We start from the raw sequence: 16588 nt of genomic DNA, 5'->3' as shown, positions 1-16588 counted from the left end.
CCCGCGCACTCCGGGGCGCGCACGTCCTCTCATGGAGTGCCACCAGTTCCTACTGGCGGTAGGAGCTGGCTAGGACCCTTGTGCAAGAGGCTGGAGAAATTCCAGGTCGGGGCACCCTTTCCCGAAATCTCCGTGAGTCAAGGCGATGACGCCTTACCTGTACCACGAGGGGGGCACCGGTCAACTCAATGCCCATCTCGAGTTCAGCCGCGCTGCCTCCCGCAAGGTCACGCTCAAACACTCACACGTAGAAAAGATAAAAAAAAAAAAAAACAACCAAACAAGCAAATAAAAAACTCCAAGGGCTCAAAGTTGCTTGCGCAACGGTCCGATTCGGAGCTAACAGTACTCCAACCGAGTCGCCTTGCCCGGTGTCAACGGTTTCCCACCCCGGTGCACTCATCAAAGGGGCGGAGGACTGTGCCCTGCGCACGTCACATTACAGAGACACGGACAAGTTGCTAACTTTTGTCACATTGTTTCTTGGCAGCTGAGGCGCCTAACAGGGTTGGGGCAGACTCCCAAGTTTCGAGTTGCCACCGCCTGCTCCCTTTGCCCACGCTAATCCACCGGCTTTCCAACACACCTCATGCAGCTGTCCTGTCCTAAGAGCCAACTTGTCCCGGAGATCCGGCGCAGCGCGGGATTAGAGGTGTCCCGGGGGCCCACAGCCTCCTCCCGGGTCTGCGCCTGCTCACAGCGGATTGGGAGACTCCATCCCGGACACTGTCCCACTATCTCTGGTCTAGATAACCAACGGCCTCCAAGCGTCCCCACAGTGTCCCAGCCCAAGACCTCGGCTTCTCTAGAGAGTGTGGGCAAGCAGCCCCTGATGGAGTCTGCTACCCGCGGCCCGGGCTAGGAGCTACTGCGGTGCTGGGTGCAATGTCACCGCGGCCGCTCCGGGAATAGCTGCCACCATCACCGTAGGCTCCCCCACTGAGCTCCGGGAGGCTCCTCCGTTAAGCGCCAAAGAGCCTGGATCCTCAGAGCTGGAGTCTCCTCCCTGACACTCTTCCTGAGACCACCGTGGTGGCCGTGGCTGAGACGGAGCTCTCTCCCTCTCGGCGCCTAGGGTCTTCGGCCCCACTTCCTCTGCCAACCATACCTTCCTAAGTCCCTTCCCCACCCCTGCTGTGCCGGGGTCCGGGCGATCACCTCTGCACTCAGAGAACACATGCGGAATTTCCCGAGCCCCAACTCACGAGGCGGCGCCGTCCCTGGGGCACCCGGACAGCGACCAGCTGGGTGCGCACTCGCCCAACGCCGGAGACACACCGGAGTTGCCCGGCTTGGGGTGCAGAGGAGGTTCGGAGGGGTATCTAAGGAGATGCGTCCGGGATACTCACCCCGACCAGCTCACACCTCCGGGTCCTCCTCTACCTCCTCTTCTGCCTCCTCCTCTCGCCTCCCTCCGGTCTAGGGCTCTTTGTCTTTGCAAAGTGTCGAAAGTATCTGGCATAGTGGGCTCCGGCGGCAGAGGCTAGCGCCGGGAGAGCGGGAGGCGGGGTGAGGATGGGAGCGGCCTCTGGAACACCTTCCCCCGGGTGTAACGGGAGTCGGAGGCGGGGCGTCCGGAGAGGGGCCGCCTTCGCCCGCCGGCTGGGACCAAGCGGCGACTTGGGCGCGCCCAGCCCCGCGGCCGCCTCCACAGCGCGCAGCCCTCCCCTTCCTCCGCCCAGCGCCCGCCCCTCGGAGCCCCGGCGCCCCGGCGCCCCTCCCGCCGGCCTCGGCTCGGCTTTCCCCTTGCTTGGGGCTTCCTGCGAGCCCAATATAGCTCTGCCGAGCCACGTGGACCGCAGCGGGCTGGGTGGAGGCCGGACCGGCCTAAGAGACGCCGGAGGAGGAGGCGCGGGGACCGGATCGCCGCCCCGAGAGAGGGGCTCTGCGGGAACAGCGCGCGAGGCTAGGGAAGAACTCCCCGGAGGCCTCAAGCTCGCGGGGTCAACCCCCGGGACAAGGCGATGGGCGTGCGCCGAGAGGACGTGGCTGGCGGTGCCGAGAAGATCCCTAGTCGGGTGTGCGGTGGAGAGAGGTGGCGATCCCCCCTGCAGAGCCACCTCTTCCTCTAAGGGCGTGGGACTGGAGGTGGGATTTAGGGAAGCTGGGGAAGGGGCTCGGTGGGATTAGGGATCGCGGATGCTAGCGCCTTGGCGCGGCCAGGACTCGGAGCCTCAGAGCCTGGCTCGGTAGCATCCACACCCCCGCCCTTCCAAGATGCTCGCCGCGGGTGTTTTCCTAGCGGATGGACAGGCAGCAGCGTGGCCCTAAGCTGGGCTAAGTGGGAACTTGAGTTACAGGGATTCCCAAGGCAGTTTGAGGCTGGGGATTTAGTTTGGGTACTAGGCTTGCCCTCCCCGTTTTAATAGGTAAGTGAGGCTGGATATACAATTTACCGAGTGCCGGTCACAGACCCTAAATAGTAGGTTTAAAAAGGCATTTGTGAAATCTCGGCTGTCCGTTCGTATCCTCTCACTGGGACTATCTCTCCTGGAAACTTTTCTGTGGAACGTTAAGAGGAAAGACAGGGTGCGCAGGGCTCTTTCCGTTTTCAGCTGAGGCTTCTGGGGTAAACCTTTGCAGTGGAGAAGGCTAGGGCTGCCTAGCTGCTCACTCATCAGAAGGAGATTGTAATTTAGGGGAGAATTTGCGGCGCTTCTCCACGACTGTGTGATCTTGGACTCATCGGTGATGTCCTCCGTTTCCTAGGTTTGCTTGGTGCCTTGACGTCCTCACTTGAAAATAGCCCTAATCTAATCACGGCGTCTGTTTGCTAGGGTTTGTTTTGCTGAGCAAGTGGATACAGGCATGCAGAGCTCCGGAAACTGTCGTTGGTGGCATCTTCTGAGAGCTCAGCCCAAGCCCGCTGCAGAAGGAGGAAGGAGCGGGTTTCAACTGTGCTCCTGACCTGCCTAGATAGATAGGGTGGAAGCATTGTGTAAGACCGGGGAAGCAGACTCAATTAGAAGGGAGGAAGGGGAGGACAAAGAGAAAACAAACTACCAGAAAAGGAAATAAAAGAAACCGAGACCCACAAGTTCCACTAGTCAGGGGGTGGGGGAGTAATGCGCAAGATGTCCTTCCTTCAGGTAAGTCTCCCCCTGGGGGAGGCCTTACCTGCCACTTGACTGTCCCCACCCGCTGGGAATTTGAGGGAAGAGGTCTCCAAGGTGCTCTATGACCCATGCTGAATCCTCTTCCCTGCTGTCCTTGGTTGATTTGGGTTTCCATGCTATACAGGGGGTGAGGTCCTTGCCCCACGCGAAAGTGTCTCTGTAAGCTTTTTTTTTTTCTGAGACACTGGTCAGACTGCAGCACCTGGCGTTCTTTTGCGTGCTTGGGAGAGGAGGGCAGAGTTCCAATCCTGTCAGCTACTGCCCCTCATAGCACAGCATCTTCCAACCATATCTAGTGTGGGCCACTTAGATTCTTGGTAGCCAGTGGTACGGTTTGGAGCAGGAGCACACACCCGGGAGACCCTCAGAAGGCAATTTAAATGGTCACCTAGCTGGACCTTACTGCAGAGAACGGAGTCTGGTGGTTTGCAAGGCTGTGTCTACTGGCTGTGTGCCTCTTGAGTTGATGAGGCTTTCTGTGGCTAAGGAACCCTGCTTCCTGCTGACTGCAGCCCTCTCTCTGTGTGGTTCACAAGGTAGTAAGGAAGTGTTGGGTGAATTAGTCTTGCAAGGAACCATGGGTGCAAAGGGAATCACTTAGGCAAATGGAACCACACTTGGTGAGTAGGAGACTGCTTTTGTATTCTAATGGATTCCCTGGAGGGAGGGTTAGATTAGGCAAATTGACAGCCCCCCCGGGGCATCCAGCTGTTGCACTTTGAGAGCCAGCTCTGTTTCTACCCCCAGAGTGGGTCTCCGGATGACTTCAAAGGGGCCTCCGGTGAGTTCTGGTGAATGTGCATAAGCCACTGCCTTACCCATGTAAAATGCATCTACTTCTAGTCAGGGAATGCAGGCAGGACCTTTTTAAATCCACCCACTGGCTGTCTTGTTACAACACAACTTCTTTCTAGGTAACAGGATGGGCCTTCCATATTCCTTCCCTTCTTTTCTGTTCCTTCCTCTTCAATTTTTTTTTTTTTTTGAGTCGTGATATTCTGTTCAGGCAGCACTTTAGACACCCTGGACCATTTCCAGAAGCAAAGGAAACAGGCTGCATGCCAAGGGTGGATGGATGCGTTTCTTCTTGTCACCCTGATCCGTGTCTCCCAACATGCCCTGCTGGGGAACCACTGGGAGTAGTCATTACTGGGAGTGCCTGCACAGCAGGTCCCCTGGGGAGCCCCTGACAGGGATTTAGTGCCCACCACCACCTCCCCATGAGTTCAGAGCACAGCAAAGCTCTACTGACGGCTGAGGAAATTGATTTTCTCTTTCCCTTCCCCCTTTGTTGGCACACCAGAGTGGAAAAGTACTAATGGGTTCCAATCCCACTGGGATTGTGCAGAAAAGAGCAGGTGATGGGGCTTGCTGGAGGCTCTCAGAGGGGCTGGCACACGCTCTCTTGTGTTTTGGGTGGTGCTTTCTTGGGTCTCAGGGCTGTGAGGACTTCCTGAACTCTCCTTAAGTGCTTAATATGGAAATGGCCAAAATAATGCAGCTTGGGGAGCTGGAAGGAAAGCGCTTTCTCTCTCTCTCTCTCTCTCTCTCTCTCTCTCTCTCTCTCTCTCTCTCGTGTGTGTGTGTGTGTGTGTGTGTGTGTGTGTGTGTGTGTGTGTGTGTGGTTTTCTTTCTCTTCTGGAATATCCCTTAATACTTTGAGTGGGTTTGTTTGTTTCATTTTGGTTTCTTCCCAAGCCTCTGATACCACTGTAACAGTAGAGACAGTTATTTTAGTTGCACACCCTGGCTGTTGATCCCACCCATATTTGACTTTGTTCAGGAGAGAAATCACATTGACAAGCCCATCCAGGAGTTAATGGGGTCACCAACCCAACCTGCACAGGCAGCCAAGCATCGTGTGTCCATCACTGAGTTGACCATGGGGAAGAAGAACCCTCTAGATTTGACACTTGAGGGAATGTAGTGAACGTGGCACATTAACCCCTGCAGTCCCTGGAATCCCAAAGGGTTCCTGAGCCAGCAGGTCCTCTGTGATCAACCTCATTCCCAAGCCCAGTTTCCCATTGGTGTCAGATTCCCAGACCCCCCCCCCAAGCATGCAATTGGTGTCAGTCATTTGTGACTACCCAATGAAGAATTTCTGAAGCCTCCTCAGCAAAAGTGGTTCCTGTAGAAATGTCCAAAACAGTGTGGCTTGGGAAGCTGGAAGGAGAGGCTGCTTTGTTCTGGCTCTTGTTGTGTGTGTGATGAGTATTACAGTGTTAAAGATAAGCTTTAAAACTAGTGAGAGCCACCAGAAAAGGGAGATAAATGTGCTTGGCTTCTGGGCAGGATATTTGGCTCCATAGCAGAGCATCTGTCTAGCACGTGTGAGGTGTGGACTCAGTTTCCAGTACTGCATAAGAAAACAAAAGGAAGGAAGGAAGGAAGACAGTCGTTGGAGTAGACCCAACGACTTTCCAAGTGGAAATCTCTTGTCCACTTGCATAAAAACAACAAATTTACTTTATTTATTTATCTGGGGGCACTCACGTAGAGGTCGGAGAACAACCTGCACAAGTTGGTTAATTTTACCATGTCAGTCCCTGGGATCAAACAGGTCAGAAGACTTGGTGGCAAGTGCCTTTGCCAGCTGAGCCATCTCACTAGCCCGAACAGGAAAAGTTTAATTCATGTTCTCTGTTAGGTATCTTGTGCTCGTGAAATAAGCCAAATCGGAAGACCAGTGGTTGTCTTTGGGTGGTGTTCATCACTTGATTGTGCCCCCTAAGATCCTAAGTTAAGGTTTGATCACAGTATGAAAACAGTGAGATGTTCTCTGTACCTGTAAGGGGTAGTACCTTGTAGGAGGTCTTTAGGTCATTGGAGAATGCTCTTGAAGGGACTGTGGGAGTCTTCCTGTCCTCTCTGCTCTGTTTAGACCTATGCCTGCTTAATGAGGTTTACAAAGTGGAGTCAGAAATAGATTGACAACAGGTAGTTTATTAAGGAATAGTACTCTCACAAAGGAGCCACTGACCAGGTTTACCCCACAGCGGGAGGGACCTACAAGATGCTTCCCAGTGAGCTTAGCCAGGCGAAGGGGACAGCATGCCTGCCTCCCTCCTACTTAAACCCTTGTTAGGTCACTCTGACCACGCCAAATGGGCGTGGTCAGCGGTACCTCTTAATCAGGGTTTCTCCCTACACCTGCTCCTGATATGGGATATCCTTCGGTATGCCGCAAATATGTGTTGCTTTTATTGGTTGATAATGAGGCTGATTTGGGCAATGGCCAAATAGAGTATAGCTAGGCAGGCAATCCAAACAGAGATAGAAAAGGAAAGAAGGCGGAGACAGACGCCATGGAAGCAAGATGTGAGGTAAGAAGCTACGAGCATTGTGGTAAAATATAAACCAAATGGGTTAATTTAATTGTGAGCGCTGTCAGTAATATGCCTGGGCCATTGGCCAAACAATTATAATTAGTATTAAGACTTAGAGTGGTTATTTAGAAACTGAAGGGTGGGACCAGAACCCTCTAACTACATGCTCCCACCTGGGATTCAAATACAAAGTATTGCTGTCAGCTGTCCTCATCAGAGAGCCCAACCAGTGGGGCCACCTGACCTTGGAACTAAATAAATCTACCTTTGCTTTTTAAGTCAATGGCGTCAAGTGTGTCTGTGTAGGTGTGCTGCCTGTCCTCTGTAGACCAAGCTGAACTCAAACTCACAGATCTACCTGCCTCTGCTTCCCAAACGCTGGGATTAAAGGTGTGTACCACCACTGCCTGGCTTATCTCCAGACTTTTTATTGCATGAGTAAATAAAGGTATTTTGCCTAAGCTCCTGCAGGTCACAGTTCTGTGACTTGCAGCCAACCAAGCACTGAGTTAGTATAGCCGGGTTTATTTTCCAGGACCGTTTCCCTACCTTTTCCTAGGTCACTCCTAAATCCCAATTTCTTAAAATTTAATGGATCTCCATTACCTGGAGAAATCAACTCTAAATTTCTAAAGCCTGGAAGTCCCAGACCTTCCTTGTGTGGCCCCGTGTACTCCTCAGCTGTTGTCTAACTCTGGAATCCTAGGTTAGCAGGTGTGTTGGTTAAATTACATGTTGTATTCTGGACAGCCACACAGTTTGCTGGGCTGTGGAACACTTCAGTGTCAGCCAGCATGTATCCCCCCAGCCTCCGAATCTAGAGGGCTCACGCAGGGTCTGGCTTCTCGGTAGACCTCACTGCCTTTGCAGCTTTTTCCCCTGCTGTAAGATGCACAGGGACCTTGGTTTAGAAGCATCCTTACCCTGGGGCCTTCCCAGCTGAAGGAGTTTATTTGAGCTGAAATGGGTGGCTGAAAAGAGCAATTCAAGAAGCTCAGAGTTTGATCTAACACATAGGCAGTACAGGGCCTTTTGGGGTAACTGAACAAAAGCCACCACATGCCTCTTTGACTAATAGCCATCCTTTGGCTAGTGGCTCAATCCCTACTTGTAGCATCCCAAGGCTCTGTCTCTGTCTCTCTCTCTCTATGTCTCTGTCTCTCTCTCTCTCTGTGTGTGTGTGTGTGTGTGTGTGTGAGTGTGTGTGTGTGTGTGAGTGTGTGTGTGAGTGTGTGTGAGTGTGTGTGTGTGAGTGTGTGTGTGTGTGAGTGTGTGTGTGTGAGTGAGTGTGTGTGTGAGTGTGTGTGTGAGTGTGTGTGTGTGAGTGTGTGTGTGTGAGTGTGTGTGTGTGTGAGTGTGTGTGAGTGTGTGTGTGTGTGTGAGTGTGTGTGTGTGTGTGTGTGAGTGTGTGTGTGTGAGTGTGTGTGTGTGAGTGTGTGTGTGAGTGTGTGTGTGTGTGTGTGTGTGTGTGTGAGTGTGTGTGTGTGAGTGTGTGTGTGTGTGTGTGAGTGTGTGTGTGTGTGAGTGTGTGTGTGAGTGTGTGTGAGTGTGTGAGTGTGTGTGTGTGTGAGTGTGTGTGTGTGTGTGAGTGTGTGTGTGAGTGTGTGTGTGTGTGTGAGTGTGTGTGTGAGTGTGAGTGTGTGTGAGTGTGTGTGTGAGTGTGTGTGAGTGTGTGTGTGTGTGTGTGTGTTGTAAGCCTACCAGTCTTTGAATTTAGGACCCACCTTAATCCAATATGACATCATCTTCAGCTTAGTTAATTGAATTTACAAAAACACTATTTTCAAATAAAGTGAGATTCCAAGGTTCCTGTGGGTCGTGAATTTGGGAGAGACAACTTTGGACCCACTGTGTCCAGGATACTTGATCTCCCTGTCAGCCCTCTCCTCGGACCCTTCTACGGGAAGACATGGAAATACTTAGATTAATAGTAATGGGTTAATAATGAAGACAGAGCTAGTCGATAAGAAGCCTAGCCATCGGCCAACAATTAATAATTAATATGCCTCTGTGTGTTCATTTGGGGCTGAAACGGTGTGACCTGGCGGGACAAGGAACTCCAGCAACAAGTAAGTATGTACTGTGTGCCGTATACGTTCCCGAATGCTGGGGGTGTGAAAGTGGGCATGCTTTGGGCAATCCATCACTGGTAGAGAGCTGCCCAGTTCAGCACTCTGGGCAGGACTATGACATGGTGTTGAGTGTAGAATAAGCTCACCCGAGGGTCCAGAAAGAGGTAACCAAGCAGAGGAAGTAGTGACAGGGCTGAGATGGTTCATCTTTGTTTCCCACTTGCTGGGGTTGGGGATCACCTAAGAAACTCCCCTCTGGGTGTGTCTGAGGGTGTTTCCGAAGAGGTTTAGTGGAGGAGGGAAACCCCGTCCTGAATGTAGGTGGCACCATCCCACAACCCGGGGCTCTGGAACCAATGAAAAGGAGCAAGTGAGCTTCCATAATGCAGATGTGATATGACCAGTTGTCTCAAATTTCCGTCATCATAGTGGGGAGTCTTGCACGCCATGGTTTCCCCACCTCCATGCACTGTGCCAAAGGGACCCCTTCCTTGGCTTGTTTCCTGTCATGTATTTGATCATAGAGATGAATCGTTAACAACTACAACATCCCTGGCTGGAAGGGGCAGAGGGGAGGAAGACGGAAGAGGTTGATCCATGTTACCCCACCAAGCAGAAAGGCATTACTGGTCACACACTACCTCAGCTTGACACCTCTTATGCTTGCTTCACCAGCAGGCTGGGATTTTGTTTTATTTATTTATTTTAACACATGTTCCATCTGGAGAGGCCACAGACCTCTTTGGAGAGGTGTCCCCAATGACAGACATCCAAGACAGAAAGATCTTGACCATCACTGAGTGTCAAGGCCTGAATCAGGCCATCACTGAGTGTCCATGCCATAAGCTTACCTCAAACTCTCTTTGCTCTGTTAAGGAAAGTTTTCTGTTACTTTATCACAGTTGTAACTGACATTGGGTATGAGGCCAGGGGTGTCAGTTTCCACAGTTTGTCATCTCAAGAGGAGCATGGATAGGCACTGTTCTTATAACCACATGCTAGTGTGTGTGTGTTTTTTTGTGTGAATGTGTGTGTGCATGTGTGTTTGTGTCTGTGTGAGTTTTGTGTGTGTGTGTGTGTAAGTGTGTGTGTATGTGTGCATGTGTGTGTGTGAGTTTTGTGTGTGTGTGTGAGTGTGTGTGTATGTGTGCATGTGTGTGTGTGTGAGTTTTGTGTGTGTGTGAGTGTGTGTGTATGTGTGCATGTGTGTGTGTAAGTGTGTGCATGTGTGTGTGTCTGTGTGTGAGTGTGGCACATAACTGCCAGTCTCACATAACAACCTCTCTTGACATAGAAACAGACAACAGCTTGTGACCCTGGGTCCTTTGGTTTGGGATCAGGACAACCCAACAGGATGTCTTGCCTGCCCACCATGTCTGAAAGAACTGGAATCTAAGAGACACTCAGGTAGCCAAGGATCCTCCACTCAGCCTAGCCATGGCCATGGATGACTCAAAGGTCGGCTCATCAAGTGCCATCCAGATCCACTGTGTGCAGTAGCTTCCCCAATACGGATGGCCTCCCTGCAACATGGAGCCTGGATCCTAAGAAGCAGCATCACACAGCCAGGAAGGAGGTATGGCTTTTATAGCTGACCTTCAGACACAATGTCATGCTATGGTACAGTTGTCCTCGAAATGTACAAGGACTGAGCCCAGGAAACCGTCTTGGATGCCACACACTTGCTGAGGCTCTAATCCCTTCTGTCAAATGGAACAGCATTTGCACATAACCTGGGTGTTCTTTGTTCTGAGTTCTAATAAATCATTTGTAGATGTTACATAGTCACTATGCTGTATTGTTTGGAGGACTGATAGAAAAAGGTATATATGGATTTAGTGCTGATACATACTTTTAAAACATTGCCAAATACAGCTTTTCGGTGTGTTCTCTGTTCCCCTGGACAGGTGGGAGTGGCTAAGAGTTGGTGGCTATGATTTATAAAGCCAGACAGTTGCATACTGAGGATGTGGGTGTCAGAATGGATCAGCCAGAGAGAGAGAGAGAAGGACAGGTGAGGATGAGATGGGGTGGGAGCAGGAAATGAACAGAGCCCAGGGTGGCACCTTGGGAGATGGCCGTGTACAATGCAGGCTGTCAACAGTTATCAACTGGACCATGGAGATGCTAGACTCACCCAAGGCAGTATTCCTGTTAGCTAGCCCAGGCAGGCAAGGACTCAACTGAAGCCTCCAGCTCCTTCCTGGGGTCAGACTCTGGTCCTTTGAGTCCTATTCATCCATGACATTTTAAAAGATGGGTTTCAGCTGTAATATGGCTTTGGGGCCTGGGAGGACTGAGCAGGAGACTTTAAATTCTTGCTTAGACAGTGAGGAGGTTAAGTGATGGTGAGAATTCCAAACCACCGTGTTCCGTGAAACCGAGGGCTCCCATGCAGGACACTGATTGGTGTCAACCCATGATAGCACACAGCCATGGAGAGTTGGTGGTACACAGGGCTTGGGTTGCATGGAGAGGCAGATTAGCTACTGCATCTGCCCTGGGAGTCAGGTGCTGTGAGGCACTCCAGCCCGATAGCAGTAAACATCACAAAGGGCTTTGGAGGAAAGGCACAGATGCATGAGATGGACTGGGACAAGGATGATGATGGTCAAGGATGACGCTGTCAGCCGTGTGTGCGCACCTGTACCAGTGCCAGCATTCGGGTGAAGTGTCCTCAGGGTCGAAACACTGTCTTAGGTGAGGTTTAACAGTCCTTGCCATGGAAACCTTTTGTTCTATGCTCTTTTCCCTGACTGAAGTCAAAACAGGCAAGAGGAAACAACTGGATTTGAAGTCTGCCCCAAACCATAAGGTCATCTGTGACTTCATTCTCGAGGAAAGTGTGAGGCTCCTCAAGATGGAGAATGCTCTGTCATGGTTCAGATGACAATTGCAGCCAGCACCTGAGCCTGGGGGAACTGAGCCTGAGACTCAAGAGGGGTGAGCCCATCCCTGCTGTTATCAGTATCCGGTAGCCCGAAGGCAATCACCTACACAGCGTCTTACAATGTAGACTTCGCTTCCTTCCTCAAAACTGGCATCTCAGCTGCTTGAAGGGGCCAGATGTCCTAAGGAATTAACTACCCCAGCACCATGTACTCGGAGAGCCTCTGATAATTGATGACCGTTATTAATCTAATTATCTTTCTGATGTACATTGTGCTTGTCAACATATCTGTGAACGTTTTGTAGATGAAGAATGGAGAAGTACAGTATGTGAGTTGCCAGGACATGCCAGGTCTCTGCCAGGATATATATGTATGTATGTATGTATGTATGTATGTATGTATGTATATGTATATAAAGACCCCCGAGAGGGAAGATCCTCACTCAAGTCTCGGGATGATGAGACCCCCCCCCCCAAGAACTCAAGAGAGACCGTCCTTGCTGCAATCACACAAGGTTTATTGACAGGAACCAGTGCGCTGGGGCCGAGACTCATATCCCACGCAGGGGTAGAGGAGTTTTGACCCTGAATGGCTGGGAATAGGGTTTTTTTAAAGGAAGAATCCACAACCCAAAATACCAAGAATACCAGTGAAAGGTCCGGAGGGAAATCACAACGGGAAACTCCCTGTTCCTTAAGATCGTTTGTAAGATTCTAATCTAACTTTTTATGGCTAGCATTTTCCTGAAACAGAGTTGCTGAACCAGCTAGCCACCCTATATCCTAGGCCTTATTTTGTCTGCTGGGGGGGAGGGGGTCGGGTCTTCTTTATCCTGGCCTTTCAAATATATATATTATATATATATATATATATATATATATATATAATGTCTATGGCAGTGGCCTCAACACTGATATTTTCCCTTCTCCTCTTTTTGTTTTGTGGTTTTTACTTGTTTGTTTTGTGCCAACAAGAAAAGTAGCATTTTTTTCCTCCAGTCAAAACCAAGTGTAAATATCTAAATGTGTAATAAAAGATGTCAGTGCTTGAAAGGGACGTAGATGGCATCTGTATCTGTTCCTGGGGAAAAAAATAAATAAATGAGAACTCCTTAAGCAAATTCTCTGGTGTTTTATTTTGCCTTTTGAACCTTAGTAGAAAAGGTTGACTCTACTAAGGACAAGCCCAACAAGCTTTGCCTTTTCCCTTTTGGTAGTTGAAACAGTACCCAGAAGGCACCAGTGGGGACATCTCTGTCATTTTATGCCCTATCAAGTGGAACTGTTTTATACACAGGTTAGGTGTCTGGAACCCAGCCTTCTGGCTTCTAACATGAAGAATGGTAGGGCTAGTCTAGGACTGCCAGGAATGTTCAGTATCATGACACATTAATGAGCATCTTAGTTTCCTCACTCTTGGGACCACGTGCCTGGCAATTAGCAACTTAAGGGAAGAAGGGTTTCTTTTGGCTCGCAGTTGAAGGGCATAGTCCATCATAGTGAGTAATCCCAGCAGCAGGCCTGTGGCAGCAGGCCTAAGGCCACTTTCTCACATCTTAGTGGCTCAGGAAGCAGGGAGGTTGGGGCTGAAAGCAGGGCTGAACTAGAAAACCACAAGAATGGTCCTCCGGCAACCCAGTTCATTCAGCAAGACCTGGCAAATCTTCTAAAGCTTCAACAACCTTCAAAAACAGCGCCACCAGCTGGAGAATAGTGTTCAAACACATGACACTATGGAGGACATTTTCTGTCCATAGCTGCTTAGTCATGTAGACGTGAATTTCTCCCTTTTTCAGTTCCGACAGCAATGCGGGTAATGGCATTTTACAGTTTGGGGCCTCAGGCTTCATCTACCTTGATCCAGGACAGTTAATAATAAGATGGAGCTATCCACAGTAAAATCTCACAGTACAAATAGTTGTAGCTTTAGGCATCAGATCTTTATTTTGGATATTTGGGGAGAAGAGTACCCCCTTTGCCCTTTAAAGGCAGTATCTGGGGTGTGTCTATAAACACTTCCCCAAACACTTCCACTAACATCTCCCTCCTTAGGCTAGTTTCACTTCTGTAGCTTTGAGGGGTCCTGAATAAACATTTCTATCCCCAGTTTCCAGGTGCTGAAGGCAGTGGGCATCTGGGGGCCGTTAGGAGTCTGTGCTGCAAGGTAGAAGAGGCTAAACCACTGAACTTAGATCAAGGCTAAGGGTGTGAAAACCAGACCCATCTATAAAATGTGGGCTTGTAGTTTCTCGTTGCTACGGTAACTAGAAAATAGTCTGAATCAAACTGTAAAGAGGAAGGAAACTGCCCTTGCATTGCAGCCAGAAGCCTCCGGCTGTTCAGTCCTAAATTCAGGATGGAACTTGCCTGTGATGGTAAACTCAATTTGTTTATTCCAACTCCAAGCCCCTGTCCACACTGGAAAAGTTCAGAATTATAGCAAGATTTGGAAATGACAGGGATGGTTGTGGGTGAGAACCAGCCCCTTTGTGGTTGGGGGAGGTGTCCTTAAAGAGGTTTCCAATAGACTCAAGGTTAATTGGTCTCAATAACTATTTCAAATGTGACTGAGTTGTCCCTTATTTTGGACCTAGCATTTCACCAAGGGAATTTAAATAAGATATTACCAACCTTGCCACATTTCCTTTTTTTCTTGCTTTAGACTCGGATCTTCTGGCTTGGCATGTCAGTTTAAACACAGGGGTGACATTTAATGAATTTGTTATCTGAATTCCGCTGAAAGTGAGTATTTAACAGGAGACCTGAAGGGGAACACAGTTAAGATCTCATCTATGTTGACATGGATTTGTGAGTTGAATTCAAAAGTCAGAAGAAATCTGGATCTGGAAAACTCAGGGACTGGAAAGATAAAACATGGGAGTTAAGATCACTTTCTGTGTCCTTGCAGGGGACGAGGGTTCGGCTCCCAGGACACACACTGTGGCTCACAATCACTCCTGACACCCTCTTCTGGCCTCTGTGCATAGCATAAATGCAAGCAAAAGTACTCATACTCAAAATAAAACAAGTAATTTTCACATGAATACATCTGTAACAATAGAATTAAATATTATATATATGTATATATATATATATAGATAGATAGATAGATAGATAGATGCTGCATAGATAGATAACATATTTATGTCTATACTTATGTGTATGTATGTATACATTGTGCGTGTCTGGGGGCTCGAGTGCGGATGCAGCTGGGAGAGTTTAGGATTCAGTCTTGGGGTGTCATTCCTCAGGTACTGTCCTCATTGTTTTAGACAAGATGTCTCACTGGCTTGGAACTTGGCATGTGGGCAAGACTGGCTGACCAGCAAGAGTCCCATCTCCACCTTCTTGGGACTGGAATTCCATGTGTGCATCATCACAGTTGACTTTCTATGTGGAACCACATGACCAACCGACCCATGCCCCCAGCCAAGAGTGCAGGTTCTAATGCGCACTGACATAGTCACCTTTATCTTAATTTGCTAATGTACAAAACAAGAAGGCCCTGGGATTGCTTTTTTCCCTCTCATTGGCAGAGCTGTTTTATGCCAAGTGCGGTGTTGATTCTGTTTGGGGAAATGACACTCACTTTTGCAAGTTGTCTGAGGAGTGTGTAACTGGGAGACCTCCCCTTCCTTTTTGCAGTGGTCTGAGTGAGGCCCATCATAGCTGGTACTCATTGGGAGAAGCAAACCCCTTTTCACCTCCTCTCCAGGTCCCAAGCCTTCCTGTACAGCCTATCTTCCCATTAACAGTCTACGTGTCCAACCCAGAAGCCAAACTTTGTGCATTTAGACCAAGCACCCATGCTTCCTAGCTGTGTGACCCTGGGTTTGTTACTTCTCTGAGTCTCTGATCCCTCATCTGTGAAGACAGGAAAGTGCTTGCATCCTTCTCCAGTTATTGTAAGAAGTCAATGGGATGCTTGCAGGACCCATTGGCAGTGCCCAGCCAAGTCTGCTGTACATAAGTGAATTACCAGAGTTTACCTTTCAATATCACATTTCTTTATAGAAGAAGGTCTCAGTGCAGAGCTTTCTCTCCGCTGAACCTCCTCCCAATCCTCTTTTTTGTTTCTTTGTTGGTTTTTCGAGACAGGGTTTCTCTGTGTAGCCGTAGCTGTCCTGGAACTAGCTCTGTAGACCTTCAAACCCACAGTGATTTTCCTCCCTCTGCTTCCCGGGTGCTGGGATTAAAGGTATGTGCCACCACCACCAGGCCCCCATCCCTTTTCAAACCTGCTCCCAGCAGGCAAGCAGAGTGCCCTAAGGATGTAGGCTGGGTACATGTAGCAGGATCAGGGCCCAGGCCCAATCTCTAGACTCCCTCTGCCTTCTGCAACAAGAGAAGATCCCTCCAGTGTCATGGGCAAGAATCCCCCTTGGGGATTTCCTGCACCAGGCATCCTAGGACAATATTTAGAAAGGGATGTGTGGATAGATGCGGAGACATCTTTTTAAGAAAGAGCACCTTTGATTTTGAGAGCCCATCCCATATGAAGGGATGCTCTCTTGACCTGGACACATGGGGAAGGGCCTAGCCCTGGCCCAGGATGATGTGGTAGACTTTGGGGAGCCCCTTTTGAGGGCCTTACCCTGCCTGGGGAGTGGAGGGGGGATGGCTAGGGGCAGGTGGGATGTTGGGGGGAGGGGAGGGAGAGATAGAAGGGATTGACATCTGAAGCAAGCTTGTTCCTAATTTGAACTAATAAAATAAAATAAAAAAAGAAAGATCACCTCTGTGGGCTGGGGAGAGAGGTCAGGGGGCAAAATGCTTGCTTTGTAGGTGCAAAGACCTGAGTTCCACGTCTAGAGCCCGTGTAAAAATGCTGGGAAGGTCGGTGAGAACTTCTGGGTTCAGCTTTTGACATCACTAGGTGACACAGTCTCACCCTGTGTCCCATGGCTCTTACAAGCTTTCTGCCCCCTCTTCTGCAATGTTCCCTGAGCCCGAGGGGTGGGAGTTACTTTGTAGATGTACCCATAGGAACTGGGTTCCATGACTCTGCATTTTGATTGGCTGTGGTTTTCTGTAACGGTCTCTATCTGTGGCAAAGAGAAGTTGTGGACTATACTTACCTGTGGGCACAAGGACAAATATTTAGAGTGTACTTAGAGATTATGCTGGCTTAGTAAAGTTTTGGTTGTAGGTTCTCCTCCAAGATCCATGATTTCCCTAGCT

At 49.6% G+C, this 16588-nt stretch overlaps 2 protein-coding genes across 11 annotated transcripts in view; one reads left to right on the top strand and one right to left on the bottom strand.

The window, feature by feature from the left end:
- The window catches only part of LOC113830645 (CMP-N-acetylneuraminate-beta-galactosamide-alpha-2,3-sialyltransferase 1), a 79540-nt gene extending 78056 nt beyond the window's left edge, over positions 1-1484 (bottom strand). The window contains exon 1 of one of the 4 annotated variants that reach the window (XM_027431552.2): positions 1350-1484. The gene's annotated coding sequence lies outside the window, so the exon portion shown is untranslated. Of the gene's footprint in view, positions 1-157; positions 294-1349 lie in introns of those variants that run through there. The other 3 variants (XM_027431555.2, XM_027431553.2, XM_027431556.2) reach the window with 3 other exon arrangements.
- An 11-nt stretch (positions 1485-1495) lies between these two features.
- Positions 1496-11892, top strand: LOC113837448 (translation initiation factor IF-2-like). Of its 7 annotated transcripts, XR_004771262.1 has the most exons (4): positions 1696-2088; positions 9812-10093; positions 10425-10531; positions 11280-11892. XR_004771262.1 is itself a non-coding variant. In XM_035449600.1 (3 exons), exons 1-2 carry the CDS (start codon positions 1516-1518, stop codon positions 10452-10454), a joined length of 603 nt encoding a protein of 200 aa, XP_035305491.1. In that variant the 5' UTR covers positions 1496-1515; the 3' UTR covers positions 10455-10531; positions 11280-11892. The 7 variants fall into 7 exon arrangements, 4 of the variants coding, with proteins under 4 accessions (XP_035305491.1, XP_027287358.1, XP_027287360.1 ...); XM_035449600.1 differs by lacking the exon at positions 9812-10093 and having other exon boundaries at positions 1496-2088; XM_027431557.2 differs by lacking the exon at positions 10425-10531 and having other exon boundaries at positions 1496-2088; positions 9858-10093.
- The last annotated feature ends 4696 nt before the right edge of the window (positions 11893-16588 follow it).

This window comes from Cricetulus griseus, chromosome 10 (genome assembly GCF_003668045.3).
Source record: "Cricetulus griseus strain 17A/GY chromosome 10, alternate assembly CriGri-PICRH-1.0, whole genome shotgun sequence".
Classification (NCBI taxonomy): Eukaryota; Metazoa; Chordata; class Mammalia; order Rodentia; family Cricetidae; genus Cricetulus; species Cricetulus griseus.
This window is presented reverse-complemented; position numbering and strand designations above follow the sequence as displayed.

Coding starts and splice junctions, on each gene's coding strand:
- LOC113837448 (XM_027431557.2), top strand. CDS start 1,516: ATGGGAGCGGCCTCTGGAACACCTTCCCCCGGGTGTAACGGGAGTCGG. Junction 2,089..9,857: donor CTAAGGGCGTGGGACTGGAG/GTGGGATTTAGG, acceptor GTTTGGGATCAG/GACAACCCAACAGGATGTCT.